This window comes from Amblyraja radiata, chromosome 35 (assembly GCF_010909765.2).
Source record: "Amblyraja radiata isolate CabotCenter1 chromosome 35, sAmbRad1.1.pri, whole genome shotgun sequence".
Classification (NCBI taxonomy): Eukaryota; Metazoa; Chordata; class Chondrichthyes; order Rajiformes; family Rajidae; genus Amblyraja; species Amblyraja radiata.
The window spans coordinates 7,868,327-7,883,784 of record NC_045990.1 but is presented as its reverse complement, the minus strand read 5'-3'; the positions used below and the strand labels follow the sequence as shown (position 1 = coordinate 7,883,784).

General features: G+C 39.1%; 1 protein-coding gene across 1 annotated transcript in view; it reads left to right on the top strand.

The window, feature by feature from the left end:
* LOC116966050 (bromodomain-containing protein 4-like) overlaps positions 1 to 15,458 on the top strand; it is a 127,685-nt gene that overhangs the window by 36,319 nt on the left and 75,908 nt on the right. The window contains 5 exon segments of the mRNA XM_033012200.1: positions 323 to 635; positions 8,545 to 8,682; positions 10,766 to 10,904; positions 11,405 to 11,709; positions 12,301 to 12,738. Of these exon segments, the coding sequence (XP_032868091.1) occupies positions 323 to 635; positions 8,545 to 8,682; positions 10,766 to 10,904; positions 11,405 to 11,709; positions 12,301 to 12,738 (1,333 nt within the window).

Below are 15,458 nucleotides of genomic sequence, written 5' to 3'. Positions count from 1 at the left end.
GTTGCTCACTTATGTTGATTGCACCAAAAACCTGGTATTTTCCCTCAACAGCAGCACTTCGACCCTCAACACAGCCCCTTTGCAAAATGGTCACTCCACTGCATCTTTATTTCCTTTCATTTGCTGCTGGGCCTTGCTACAAGAAGAACAGCTCCTCACCTGATGCACATTTTTTAAACAGTCCTGCTGCTCCTCCTTTCTGGGATTAACAGTAATAAAACAACAAAATTGCATGGGGTGCTTTAAAATATTGCATTGGAAATTAAATATACAAGATGCGATGTGGAGTTTCACGTTGCTAACTCCATTGTTCTTGTTACAGGCTACCAGGTGAGGTCTACAATGGGATCAATGGTATGTCGAGTGAGAGTGGCCCAGGGAAGAGACTAAGAAAACTACCAGCGATGGGGGATGGCCTAGAAAGCACACAGATGTCTTCAACACAGTCACAAGCTCAACCCCAACAAAGCATTGCTGGTAATCCTTTCCATCCTGAAACATCCAATCCCAACCGATCCAAACGGCTGACAAACCAGCTCCAGTTTTTGTCAAAAGCGCTCCTGAAGACAATATGGAAACACCAGTTTGCTTGGCCTTTCCAACAGCCTGTGGATGCTGCGAAATTAAACCTACCTGTAAGTTGTACTTTCCTTTCTAGTGACCCAGTCAGTTTATATTTGAAGCAATGGATGTGCTTGAAATATAAACTGACTGGGTCACTAATATTGTAATATAAGTTGAGGAAGTTACTAAATTCAAGCTAATTTTGTTTTGGGTCATATTCCCTTTGTATTCTTCCTCATAGCTTTATCACGATCACTTTGGGGTATTCTTGCCCTGTTTGCCTTTAATTTCCTCGTCTTCCCAGTTCCTGGTTTGCAGGGAAGTGCCTTTCCATGGGACAGAGTAGCCAAAAGGCGGACTTGCTTCTGCCATTTTCTATATTGCAATTGTCAGAAAACAGCAACTAGATAATAGGTACACAAAAATGCTGGAGAAACTCAGCGGGTGCAGCAGCATCTATGGAGCGAAGGAAATAGGCGACGTTTCGGGCCGAAACCCTTCTTCAACAACTAGATAATGTTAGGTGCTGTGTTAAAAAGAGGTCATTGGTCTATAATTTTCAGTTTATCGATAGGGCACACAATTCAACTTTTGATCCTCCGTTTATCATAATAAATAAGGTGATTGGAAACTGTCTTTTTATACTTCGTTATTAGGACTGTCCTGCATCCTTTTCTATTTTACTCCAGCTTTGTAAATGCCCTGGAATATTTTGTTCTCAATTTCAGTCACAATTTTGGTTGTTTCTAATGACCATTGTATCAAATCCACTTACCTCTACTTATCGCTGTTAATTTATCCATTTTGTTGATGGCTACATGTATTCATTTTGAGCATGATTTAAATGTTTTTCCCCCTCATGTTAACAGATGCACTTTGAGGTTATTCTATACCTCTTGCAGTCTTTTAGTACCCACGTTATTTTATTTCCTGTTTGTTTTCTCTCATTGGTCTTAGTTGCCAGTTGTGTAAAGATGCTTGTTCCAGTTTGGTTTCAGTGGACGCTGTGCCAGCCGAATAGAGGATGGCTGTTCCTTCGACTATCCCTTTGCTCAAGTGCTGCTGTTCACTGAAAGAGCTTAAAACGAATTGGATGAGCTCGCTTAAAGTAATTTGTCATCAAATATTTGGACTTCAAATCATGAGGGTTTTTCAAAAATGAGATTAGAAAATGCTGGAAATATTCTGTGGTCAGACAGCATTTATGGAATGGGGATGTTTCATGTTGATGACATTTCTTCAGAATATCTATTTTTTTAAACCTTACAGCAGCCTTTTTTTAAATTTATTTTTAATTGGTGACTAATGAGAAGTTATTTATCTTGTGCCTGAAACATAGTTTATGGGTGTGAAACGTCTAGATTTGTTAATTCTTTGCTATGAACTCAGGAGAAAAAATTCAACAAGTTCTCAGTCGGGAAGGAGGAGAGAAATGGTTAACATTTTAGATCATTGATAAACTTTTCAGAACTGAAAAAAGTTGAATAATTCATTACAAGGGAAGGAGAGAACATAAGGAATCTCTGTTGGGATGGATTTATAAGAGATTAAAAGACAAGGATGCAAATGAGTCAGTGTAAATTCAGAAGAAAAAGCTTGTGTGAATAGGTATGTAAAGGAAGCACAATATTTGAAATGGCAAAAGAGCATAACGCAGTTGCTGAAATTCATAAGCATAAGTTATAGGAGCAGAATTAGGCCACTCAGCCCATCAATACTATGCCATTCAATCAGGGCTGATCTACCTTTCCCTCTCAACCCCTTTCTCCTGCTATCTCCCCATAACCCCTAACACCAATATCAAAATTGTTTATGATCTGAAATAGTTGAACTCGAGTAATGAATCTGGAAGGCTCTAATTTGCTGGATGAAAAATGGGCCACTCCTTGAACTTGGAAAGCGTTTCATAGGCCAAGAGCAGAGTATTTGGTGGTTAGGGCTCGAAGATGTTAAGAACATGCAAGAAAATAGGCCTCCATGCTTGTACCATCACTTAATATCATCATGGCTAATCAATGCTGACATCGGCCCCTCCTGTTTGCCAGTTCCATACCTTCCATTCCTTGATTTTTCAAATATTTGTCCAGCTCCACTTTAAATACTTCTCATGAGCTACCATGTGCTGACCCAACCCGATACGTCACCTATTCATGTTATCCAGAGATGCTGCCTGACCTGTTGAGTTACTCCTGCACTTTGTTTTTAAGTATCGGTTAATTATTCTCTTAACTTGAAAGTGTGTTGGAGACCTTGGTTGGTGGGAGAGAGGGGGTGGAAATGGTTGTTGTATCTCCACTGGGTACACAGGAATGAGAGTGTACATTCAGAAATGAGTAAACCCTTTGAAAATAGTTGCTTTATTATGCTGAAAGAGGGAGGAATAACTTGGTAGAATGATTAGGGAGACGTGGAAAATTCATTGATTTTTTTGGTGGATTTTTGTACATGTGGCACAGAAGACATTTTGGGGATTTTCTAAATTGGTAAAATTGTCTTTTTTATTTTGGGGCTATTTTTATAAGTGGTACCTTTATCTGCTGTTTGCTTACACATCATACAATCCAGGTTTGTCATTTTAAATCAAATAGAATTCTAATTGAATTTTAAGAGAAGAGAGGAATTTGAGAATTTTTAATCTTCACGTGACCTTTTTAGGTCCTTGAGACATTCTGAATTTCTTCATATCATACCAGTATTGTTGGTGGTATATTGGGCTATTTTCATAAAGCAAGATGAATTAAATGGCCAATCTAGCACAATGGTGCCGCAAGTAGTGCATCTGTCTCACAGCTTCAACAAAGGTTCAATTCTGCCCATTGCTGCCTGTGTGGAGTCTGTGCATCTCTCTGTGACCATGTGAGTGTCCTTGGGCACTTCAATTTCCTCGCCTATTTCAAAGACGTGCTGGTTATTTTACTAATCAGTGACTATAAATTGCAATTGCTGATGGTAGGTAAATCTGGGTTCTGAAAGGAGCGTTGAAAGGAGAGGGGTGTATGGTTTGGTGGAAATGGGGATTTTGATTGATGTGAATTCTGAGAACTTATATAGTTTCTGGGTTGAATGAATTCCTTCTAGTTTGTAAGAGAATATTAAAGTATTGAAATTGTGCCTGATCATGACCTCCTAACTTTGTTGCAATCAACTGAGCTAAAATATTAATTTAATCTCACTACCTCATCTTTGCTATTATGCCCCCTGGTCCAATCCCTACCTATGTCTAAGACACCTTGCACACCCTTCGTCTCTTCAATGTCGTTCGTTTTCCGGGACACCGCTTGCTTTACTAGCCAGTTGCTGAACACTGTAACTCCCCCTCTCATTCCCGCACTGACCTTTTTGCAGGAACAGCACCTCGTGTTTCGCTTGGGTAGCTTACATCCCATGAATATTGTCTTCTCTAACTTCAAGTAACCCTTGCTTTCACTCTCTCTCCATCCCCTCCTCCTTCCCAGTTTTTCAACCAGTCTTGCTGTCTCCAACTACATTTTATCTGGTTGCTTTGTTGTTACTTTCTCCCAACTAACAATGTGCTTGATTTTCCTTGATCTCTATTCCCTTTGTCCTGTTTTCACACCTTGCACTTCCTCATCTATACACTTCCTTATCTATGTACCTCCCAACTAACAATGTGCTTGATTTTCCTTGATTTCTATTCCCTTTGTCCTGTTTTCACACCTTGCACTTCCTCATCTATACACTTCCTTATCTATGTACCTCCCCTGACATCAGTCTGAAGAAGGGTCTCGACCCAAAACACCCATTCCTTCTCTCCAGCGATGCTGCCTGTCCCAAGCATTTTATGTCTATCTTCGATTTAAACCAGCATCTGCTGTTCCTTCCTACACACTAAAATATTAATTGATATAATTAAAGCTATGGTTAACATTCATACATGTATCTGTTTCTGGCATAATTCTGATATTAAAACTATAGCTTTTGCTTGAGCGACAGTTGTGTATAATATAAAATAGCATCAGGGAATGTAATGCAATTTTTGTTTATTTCGGGGGGGGGGGGGGGGGGGGGGGGGGTCTGCTTGGCAAGCTGACATGAGTGGTGTGCCACAGAGTGGTAGCGGGGCTTAACAGTTTACATAAATGACCTGAAGACATAAAAGGTAATTTGCAGAAAAGTAGGTATTGAAAGTACGCATAAAGGGAAGAATCCATCATTAATGATGGATTGAACAAGTGAGCAAAGATCTGGCAAATGAAGGAGTAATGCACTATTTTTGTACATGTGGCAAATAAGCCTCTGGGGATTTTCTAAACTGATAATTGTCTGAATGAGATAAATGAAAAATATGAAATTGTCCACTTTGGAAGGGAAAAGGATGGAACATGTTATCCAAATGATGAGATATTGCAGAGGTCGGAGTTGCAATGTAATCTGGGAAACCTAATGGAACATTTCTAAAAGGATATAATATGGGGTGAACAAGTCATTAGGAAAGTTAGCAAGCTTAATGTTTATCGTGAGGGACAATTGAATGCAAATGTAGGAGGGTTTATGCTTCAATTCTGGAGGGCACTGGTGTAACCCTACATGGAGTACTGTGGGTAATATTGGTCTCCTCCAATTAAAGTGATATGTCAGTCCGAAGAAGGGTTTCGGCCCGAAACGTTGCCTATTTCCTTCGCTCCATAGATGCTGCTGCACCCGCTGAGTTTAGCACTTTTGTCTAACTTCGATTTTCCACCATCTGCAGTTCCTTCTTAAACAAAGTGATGTTATTGCATTGGAAGAAGTTGAATGAAGGTTTCCTGCAATGGCATTAGGTTTTCTTTGACTCATTTTCAAGTATTTACAAAGCAAATATTTAGCTCGGAAGTCAAAAAGCAGCTTCAGCGATGTACTGATGTGCTTTAAATTTAAAAGATAATTATTTTCATGTTTAATTTTCTCAAGTGCAAATTGTTCTTGAATAAGGCGAGAAGGCGAGAAGGACAAATTAGCAAACCAAATTCTGATTAATTTCCTTCCAATAAAGACGGAGAAAAATAGACGGGTGTAAGAACTAAGAAATGGGCATTTGTGAGAGGACATAGTTTAACGGTGGTAGTAATTCATGCTGATAATTCATATTGATAATCACCATGTCATATTATGCGATTCAGGCTTCCACCAAAATAGTTATTAGATTTCATTAACCAACTCCACTTGTCAGTTGTGGTACCTGATACTAATGTGCCAATTGGATCCTTTCCAACTTGGGCCAGGCAAAAGTAAACACTCGAGTAATAGCCTGTTTGGATCACTGACATAAATCAAGTAAACTGATACATTTGCCAAGTCTTAGAAAACATGTTGGCTGACTTGACAAACCAGCAATTTTGGAAGAAAAGCCAAATAGTGAACAGCAGTCCTGACATTTTAAATTATTTTGAATGTATAGATTTCTTGTATAATTTTGACTTGCAGTGCAATAAACTGATCTTTGTAAAGGTTGTTAATAATATAGATGAACAATGCTTCGCTTCAGTACCCAATCTTTGAAGAACGTTTATAAGTTGAGGCTAATTAAATTTTAATATCTCAATTTTTCCCTTGTCAATCAGTCCCCCAAATATCTAATAAAAATTGAGTATCCAATTATTTGAGCAATGAACGTTAATTCATGCAGGTCCTTGGATACAAAATTGAAAGCCCTCACAGCTCATGAATTTTGGAGTTGATTTATGTTTTTGTACGCAGCAGCCGATCAGCGCAGAGCCTCATAAACAGTGTAAAGACTGGTTAGTCTGTCCTTTTTATGTCGGTTTGTGGATAAATGAGTTCCATGAGAGTACCACACCCCTTTCAATTCTGCCATGAGCTTCTATGTCCATCTAAGTAGGCTTGGTTTTAACATCCTTAGCCTAAGTCTCAGTGTGCATCAGAGTGGATCTGCTTTAGGTGTTTGTCTCTGGAGTGCAATATTGTCAACAACATATTTAAAATAATGTCAGCATGATTTCAACATGAAAGGTTATTTGGCTGATCAAGTCACCAGCTCCTGATGATAGAACATTCCTACTGGTTCCATTCCATATACTCTTCCCATAGCCTAACAAATAGTTAATTGAGGTCACTCAACAAGTTGGAGTACATCGCAAAACGTATTATGTAGGAAGGAACTGCAGATGATGGTTTACACTGTAGACACAAAATGCAGGAGCAATAGACAATAGGTGCAGGAGTAGGCCATTCGGCCCTTTGAGCCAGCACCGTCATTCAATGTGATCATGGCTGATCATCCCTAATCAGTATCCCGTTCCTGCCTTCTCCCCATATCCCATGACTCTGCTATCTTTAAGAGCCCTATCTAGCTCCCTCTTGAACACAGTGGGGCAGGCAGCATCTCTAGAGGGAAGGAATGGGTGACGTTTTGGGTCGTGACCCTTCTTCAGACTGAAAGTCGGGGAGAGAGACAAGAGATATGTGGAAGGGCAGGGTGTGAAAACAACAGATCAAAGCAGACGATGACCAAGGAAATGTGGAATAGGTATTGCTAAATTAGCTTATCTGTAAGAGGTTGTTTTGTCTCAGCAGCAATGGGCAAAGGTGATGCTTACACTGGATTTTGTGTAAAAATAGTAAAATTTGAAGTTATCTGTGCAGAAAACAGGAAAAATAAACCTCAGTAATTTGTTTTTAATGGGGCAGGTTGTGGTAGATTCTGGTGAAACCTTGCCGCGTTATTTTTAACCTCCGGATGGTTCAGGCCATTAATGGCTTTATGTGTTACCTGATTGAGATCCATGGAGACCCATGGAGATTATTAATCTATTGGTCAACTATATGGTGAGTCCAATGAACTTTATTGTCGCTGTCATATGGTTACTAATAGAACCATTTGGTTGAAATTAATGTGAACAATTAGAGATTTTCTGTTCGTTTCAGACTTCTGAAATCTGCAGTATTTTTGATTTCTAAATAGTCTGATTCAGTTGCAGAATGAAGCTAGATGGAGGAATTGAAGTCAGAAACAAAATACTGCAGAATGGAAAGCCTGGTGGCATTGTGGACTCTAAAATGACTTTAATGTGTTGTTGGGGAGATTTAAATAGATTAAGTGAACGAGTGAGAATGTGGAATATTATGTGGGAAGGGAAGAAACCTTTGGTGGAGGAAAACAAGGCTTTTTTTTTAATGGTGAGCAATTAAAAGATGTTTATATGCCAGGAACCTGTTATTGTACGCAATACCTTAAGTAGTAGTAGGTCAGCAAAGTCGACGTAGATTTGTGAAATGGATCATGTTTGACTGGACTAAAGGTAGACACAATGCTGGAGTAACTCAGCGGGTCAGCATCGCTGGAGAAAAGGAATAGGTAATGTTTCAGGTTGAGACCCTTCTTCAGACTGAGCTGTTGACTAGACAGTTGGACATGACTTGTGGGATCGTTAAGGTTGCGATATGGGTGAACTGATTGACTTCAGGAAGGGAAAGCAGGCGGACTTACTCATGTTCATAAGTTATAGGAGCAGAATATCAAGTATACTCCGCCATTCAATCATGGCTGGTCTGTTATCTTCTCTACCCAATTCTTCTGCCTTCTCTCCATAACATCTGTTACCCTTACTAATCAAGAATCTGTCAATCTGCACCTTAAAAATACCTAATGACTTGTACACCACAGCCGTCTAGTGGCAATGTGGCAATTCCACAGCCGTCTAGTGGCAATGTGGCAATTCCACAGATTCACCAGCCTCTGTCTACATTTATTTTCATCTCCTTTCTAAAGGTATGTCTTTTTACCCTGGTCCTAGACTCTCCCACTAGTAGAAACATCCTCTCCACATCTATTGAAATTGGCTTTAACTTAGAAATATAACAATGTTGCTAGCAGTGGTGCTGAGGAAGGACCACTTCAGCTCCACTTGTCTCCAAAAACGTTAGTGATGCTCTTAAACCACTGCCAAAATTAATTGTACTGTACAAAAATCTTTGTTTTGAAAGTCTGAAATTTTACGGTCACCACTGATTTTTCTTCAGGATTACTATAAAATCATCAAACATCCTATGGATATGGGAACAATTAAAAAACGCTTAGAAAACAATTACTACTTGAACGCCCAAGAATGTATTCAAGACTTCAATACCATGTTTACCAACTGTTACATTTACAATAAGGTAAGACTGTGATACATGTGCAATGAGAGTGAAAAATAACCATTTTTTCTGACAGATAATTCTTAAGAGAAAATGTTGGGATCAATCGTGTAAGGAAACAAATGTGGTTTACTTCCAGACTGTTGCGCTCCTTGTCACAGCCAAGCCCTCTGCTACAACGGTGAACACTTTGATGTATGATTCTGACACCTAAGCAGTTTAGTACCTAACTCCAGCTGTGATTTTCATAGAAACCTTCATGGTGTTTGCTTCATGATGGAAATTCAATCGTACAAGAATATCTGCTCAAAGATATATGCACTTGTTTATGTATTTCAACATTTTACATTCCATGAATACACCAAGTCCTTGATATTTTTAAGAGTCTTCAAACAAAAAAATGGAGATGCTACTTACACTGCTGGCAATGACACATAGTAGTTGACCGTTCCCCGGATAAAACAACTTGTATAGGATTCAGGCCTCTTTAAGCCCGTGAAAATAAGCGGCGGCGTGCAGGGCAAAGGCAGAGGCAGTGTATTAGATGGAAGACCATTGGGAAAACTGCTGTTGATTTGGATGGTTATTACGGCAGAAAATATTTTCAAGATGACTGATGGAAAAGTTGTAGCTGATGTCCAGGAAGCATCATGCTCTTCTGTACTTCAATGTTATGATTCAAAGTGATTTTTCTTAAAGAATGTAACATACATGATCTTCGTAAAATGGAGTGTGTGTGTTTCACTTGTTGTGTATCTGGGATTATATATAAACTGCCATTTGAGATCCTGTTTCCTCTTTGAGGGATCAGATTTAACTGACATCAGTCCATCATGGTGCTTACAGAGTGGTGTGTAATTTCAGTAATGTGCACAAACACAATAATACAATGCAAGACCAAAGGTTTGGAATTCTCTACAAAGAAGGCTGTGGACACCCAGCATAGAGTTTACTCAAAATAGTAACAGATTTTTGGATAGTGCATGAAAATAATGTGGAGGCAGAACAGATATGATCTTAATGAATAAAATCAGGTGGCCTGCTTCAAACTATGTTATCACAGGAAAACTGCCAGAATCTAATGTTGAGGACTTGATAATAGGGCGGTTAAATAGGGAAGAGTCGATACGGATTTATGAAAGTGAGAGCTGTTTGAAAAGTCTTAAGATTTTTAAACTTGAAACAAGCAAAATTGATAAGTGAACCAGTAGGTGTGGTGTATTAAGACCTGGAAGGTTTTTGAAAATATACTAGAAACCAGATTATTAAACACCTGGGATTGAGGTAGTTGAAATGTGTAGGAAGGAACTGCAAATGCTGGTTTAAACCGAAGATAGGCACAAAAAGCTGAAGTAACTCTTAATCTTAAAGTCATTAATTCCCGCTGAGCTACTCCAGGTTTTTGTGTCTATTGAGGTACTTGATGTGGATGAGGAATAGTTAATGAACAGAAAAGGGGAGAAATAAACATACAGTTCTAATGTACTCTTTATTCCGAATATTCAGTTTTTTTAGTCACTATTGGTTTGGAGAGCTGTAGTCTATCGAGTGACAAGAGTCATTGTTGCAGTCCAGCTATTTACGGTCTGTTTCATCGAATGAGGTGAGAGGGTCGGATGTAACAGCTAAATAATTTGTTGCCATTTCAGAACAGGGTGGCAAGCTGGTTATGTGGAAGATAGTGATGAGCTTAAAGGGTATAGAGACAGACTGAGTGAATGGAAGAAGACTTGCTAAATAAAAGGTGGAAAACTGAGGTCATCCACTTTGGTAGAAAATCTGTTTTTATTTTAAATGGTGGAATTTGAAGTTTTGATATTCAGAAGCATCTGGTGTCATTTCCTACTATTATAAGTCATTGTGCAGAACAAAACCTGAAGCTATCTTGCCAGAATTGCATAAGACCCTGTTGAGATTCAACCTAGAATATGGTGTGCAGGTCTAGTATCCTATTTAAAGTTGCAGCTTTGAGAGGATGTGGCTATGCTTCAACAGACTGACATGACATCCTAAATGAAACTAGACTTATGGCCGCCAAAATGTCTTAATGTTTGAGCTATATTCAAAGTAACTGTACAAATAGATTTTTCTTTTCTTGGAACAGCAAGGGGACGATATAGTCTTAATGGCAGAAGCTTTGGAAAAGATATTTCTTCAGAAAATTTCAGAGATGCCACAAGAAGAGATTGAAGTACCCATCCAGCCTACCAAAGGATCACGGGGACGAAGCAGAAAAGAAGCAGGTAAAGTGTATCTGGTTTTTTTAGTGCTAAATTTAATATCATGACACGGTTCGCAATTTGGGAATATTTGACTATGAATCGTGTCATTCCACTACGATCATCAATGATACAGCAAACTGTCAAGCACTTGGTATTCCAAGGGTCTGGTTCCTAATTTTACCTCAAAAGTAAATTTTCAGAAATGTTTGCTAGCATGTTCCACATATACTTTTATGACGGAGATTTAACCAGCTTTTCCATAAACCTATAGTTTCCATTAATATGTGTTTTTTTTATTTAGTGTGTTGTCCATGAATGAATAATCTGGAGAGAAGGAATGGGCTACGTTTCGGGTCGAAACCCATCTTCAGCCTTGATTATGATATTGTTCACTGAATCCTTACCTTGTTACATTTTAATGTACATTTTAGACTTGTGACTGGAAAGCTTTTTGAAATGTACTTATTTTTGTGACCTTCGCTTTGAATATTTCATGTAAATGACTCTCTTTGTTTTTTTAGTTCATTCTAAAACCAACGTGTCAACTGTACAGACTGTCACACAGACGATAATGCCAGTATCCGCACCAGCACAACCACAGCAGCCACCACCTCAGCGGGCACCTCAGGCATCTCAGCCTGCACCACCACAGCCGCAGCTTCCATTGGTATCTGTGCCGGCACCCACGCCACAGTCATTTCCTCCTGCAACTCCTGACTTGATAGTCCAGCCTCCAACTACAACAGTGTCTCCGCATACTTCAGCACCCCCAATGCCGACACTCACGCCAACAACTGTGATGACAACAGCACCACAGCCTTTAAAGGTAATTATCTCTACAGTAGCATTCCCTCCAGTGTGTTTGGTTCATATTTACTCTTGGCTAACTTTGCCCAAGCTGGGGAATAGTTCCAAGTATGCAGGATTCAATTGCCTCATATCTATGTCCTCAGGAAGATATCAATAATTCAGTATTTGTGGACAGGAAAACATTGACAGGAAAATTGATCGTTTAATGACTGAGTTTCCAAATTGAATGTGTTTATTGTATTCATTTTTTCACATATTTGTAAATATTGATGACTTTATGGCTGAACTTTGAGGAAGAGTTTGAGAAATAAGAACTGAGAGAGAACAACAAGAATGAGATATGGTTTGGAATTTTCATGCCTTTTCATTCTGATATCAGGTATTGGCTCTGTCTATTCTCGCGAAATAGTCAGAATTCAGGCATTCTCCAATGTAAAGGGGAAAAAATCGTTTGTAGTAGTGGGGTCCATTTTATAAATCTTTTAACAGATAATTGACCACCAATGCCAATATTAAATTAATTCCCTTCTCATTTGTCATTTGCTGGTTAATTAATATTTCCTCAATTAGGATATTTGAATCTACAATGTTCTCTTTTATTTTTAAGCATAAAAAGGGTGTGAAAAGGAAAGCTGATACAACAACTCCAACAACCAACGTTGCAGTGAAGAGTCGAGAGTCTTCTCCGTTAATGACCGAACCCAAACCTGCAAAGATCCCTTCCAGAAGTGGCAGACCTCCCAAACCTGCAAAGAAAGAGATTCCAGACTCACAACAGCAAATTCATCTTGAGAAGAGTGCGGGTGGAGGTGTTGGGATTGTCGGAAGTGGTGGTGATGGCAGTGGCAGTGGCAGTGAGCTTGTTGTCGGCAGTGGAAACGTTTCAGAACAGTTGAAGTACTGCACTGGGATTCTAAAGGAAATGTTCGCCAAGAAGCACGCAGCCTATGCCTGGCCCTTCTACAAACCTGTGGATGTAGACGCCTTGGGACTGCATGATTATCATGACATTATAAAACACCCAATGGATCTCTGTACTATTAAAGTAAGCCTATACTTTACAGTGTCTTTCAGCTGTAATTTTAGATCTTGTATTATGAAACACCATTGAAGCAGCTCTGATTACTTTGAGGTGTCCGTCGTCTTGTACTGAATCTTTTATCAATGCTTAAAATAACCTGTGCTATATTTCATTGCCTGTCTTAAGACAATGTTATATCAGAATCCCAAAGTTGAAGATATTAGAAGTTGCATGGGCTGAAACCTTTTTGTAGTGTTGCTCTACTTTTTGCAACACTACTTTTTGAATTCTAATGTGGTCACTACGGAGACCAAATGGAACCTAAAAAAAGTTTGAACTCCTGCATGTTGGCGAGATGAAGCAAATGTATTTTCTCAGAGGATTGTAGGTTTTTGGAATTCCTTTCCAAAGGGCAGTTCAAGTGGTCTTTGAATATTTTTTAAGGTAGGTAGATTTCTATTGGCACATGGATTAAATAATAAATGAAGCTGCATAAATGGGAACGCAGAGTTCAGGTTATGGTCAAATCAACCGGGCCCTTATTAAATAGTGGAGCAAGCTTGATAGACCCATTTGCTCACTTCTACTTGATTGATATGCATGTATGCTATGACATACATACCGATTATATGATTGTTGTCAGTTTTATTTAACCTTGAGCTTTATGTGACTGATTTCCTTGCAACTGTTTTTTTTTTTGTGAAGAGAAAGTATTTTATTGTGGCATTATAATTCTGCATTTAATAATCAGCTCTATCTGGCAGTGATGTTATGTTCATAAATACAATTCAGAAATAACAATCCAAACTGATTGTGTGCCCTGCTGCAAAATTAGATTGGTTATGGAATAGCACATGTTATTTTTTTATTTTGTTCAACGTCATATGTCATTCAAATTGGTAAATACAGAAGAAAATGTCAAGCAGCTTGTCAAGTTACAAACTTGCAAAACGTGAGGTGCTGGGGTAATTCAGCGTCTGTCAAGGGGATGGATAGGCAACGGGTTAGGATGTTTTGGATATGGATCGCTGGTCAGCATGGACATGGTGTGCCGAAGGGCCTGTTTTCTTGCTGTATCCTTAAACTAAACAAATATAACTATAGTCGTGTAATCCTTTGGAGGGTGTTGAATCTTGGGTATTTCCTACCCTGGAAAACTGTACCAGCTTGGTTATGTTCATGTGAAATAGAGCAAAACTTGAGCATCAAGGAATATAGGGATGGTGTGCTGAGATGGAACATCAGCCATTGTATCGATGAATGGGGAACTATATGGCCTATTCCTGTTCCTATTTCAAATATTCTTGTGCAGCCACTAGATTTGTCCTGGCAATTCAGGCTTGTGTATATTTTGTAGCAGTTTATCATATGGTTTGTGAAGTGAACTTGACTTTCAGAATGAAACTCTCCCATATTAACATATGGGGTGGCATAATGGCGCAGCTGGTAGAGCTGCTGCCTCCCAGCACCAGAGGCCTGGGCTCATTCCTGACCTTGGATTCTCTCTGGGTGGTGTTTTCAGATTCTCCCTGTGGCCGCGGGTTTTTCCTCCAGTGCTCCTCCCACATCCCAAAGCCACGCGTGATTGTTGATTAGTTGGCCTCAAGTGTTTTGCCCCGAATGTGTAGGGAGTGGATGTGAAAGTGGGATAACATGGGACAAATGTGAACAAGTGATCGATCGGTGACCGGCATGGACTCAGTGGGCTGAAGCCCCCTTTCTTTCCATGATGTATCTCGAAAACTAAACTAGATCAAACAGCTAGCATTCTCTTTCTAATTATTTGGGGCTATGAAGTGATAAATTACAAATATAACTTTCATTTTGACATAGCCACACTATAATTTAGAAGCACTGTAGTTGCAGTGTCATTGGTTGACATTGTGTATGGGGCACTCAAAATCTGCTGTCCCACCAACTGTATTTTCAACCTTCTGTTTGTAGAAATGTTTGATTAGTTTCAAGTATTTCCCACATACTAATGAGATGCAAGTGAAGCTCTGAGCAACACTACTTTAAGGCACAAAGTCGCAAATTAAAGAGAACTTGGAAGTTACTAGGGCGAGGAAAGTTGAACAAAATTATGCACATCCTGAAGATTAGTTGATTGGTGCCTATAATTTAATGGGATAGTCCAAGTGAAGGGGGTAGATAGGGTGAATGCATGGAGTATTATGCCAGGAGTAAGGAAATCAAAAACCAGAGGACATAATTTTAAGATGAGGGGACAGATTTAATGGGAACCTGAGGAGCAACTTTTCCATACTGAAGGCAGTGGGTACATGGAATGATCTGCCAGAGGAGGTAGTTGAGGCAGGTTATAACAACATTTAAAAGACATTTGGACAGGTACATAGGTATAAAAGGTTTAGAGGGATGTGGACCGTATGCTTTCTGGGAGAAGCATAGATGGGGTATCTTGGTCGGCACGGGTAGATTTGGGCCAGAAGACCTGTTTCTCTGCTGTATAACTCTAAATATAAACTTTAATGTCACTGATTGCATTATTCCAATAATATGGTGAACATTTTTATTTTGTGCTGAAGTTCTGGTTAAAAATAAGAACATAAGAAGCTGCAGTAGTCAGTCAGATTATTTAGTCTGCTCTGACATTCAACGTGCTTATGGCCAAGCCATTCTCTACCTCAACATCACTTTCTTTCTATAGCTTTTGGCTCTGCTTTATTTCAGAAGTCTAATATCTTGCTTTACTCCTGCATTAATAATTAAACATTCATTTTATA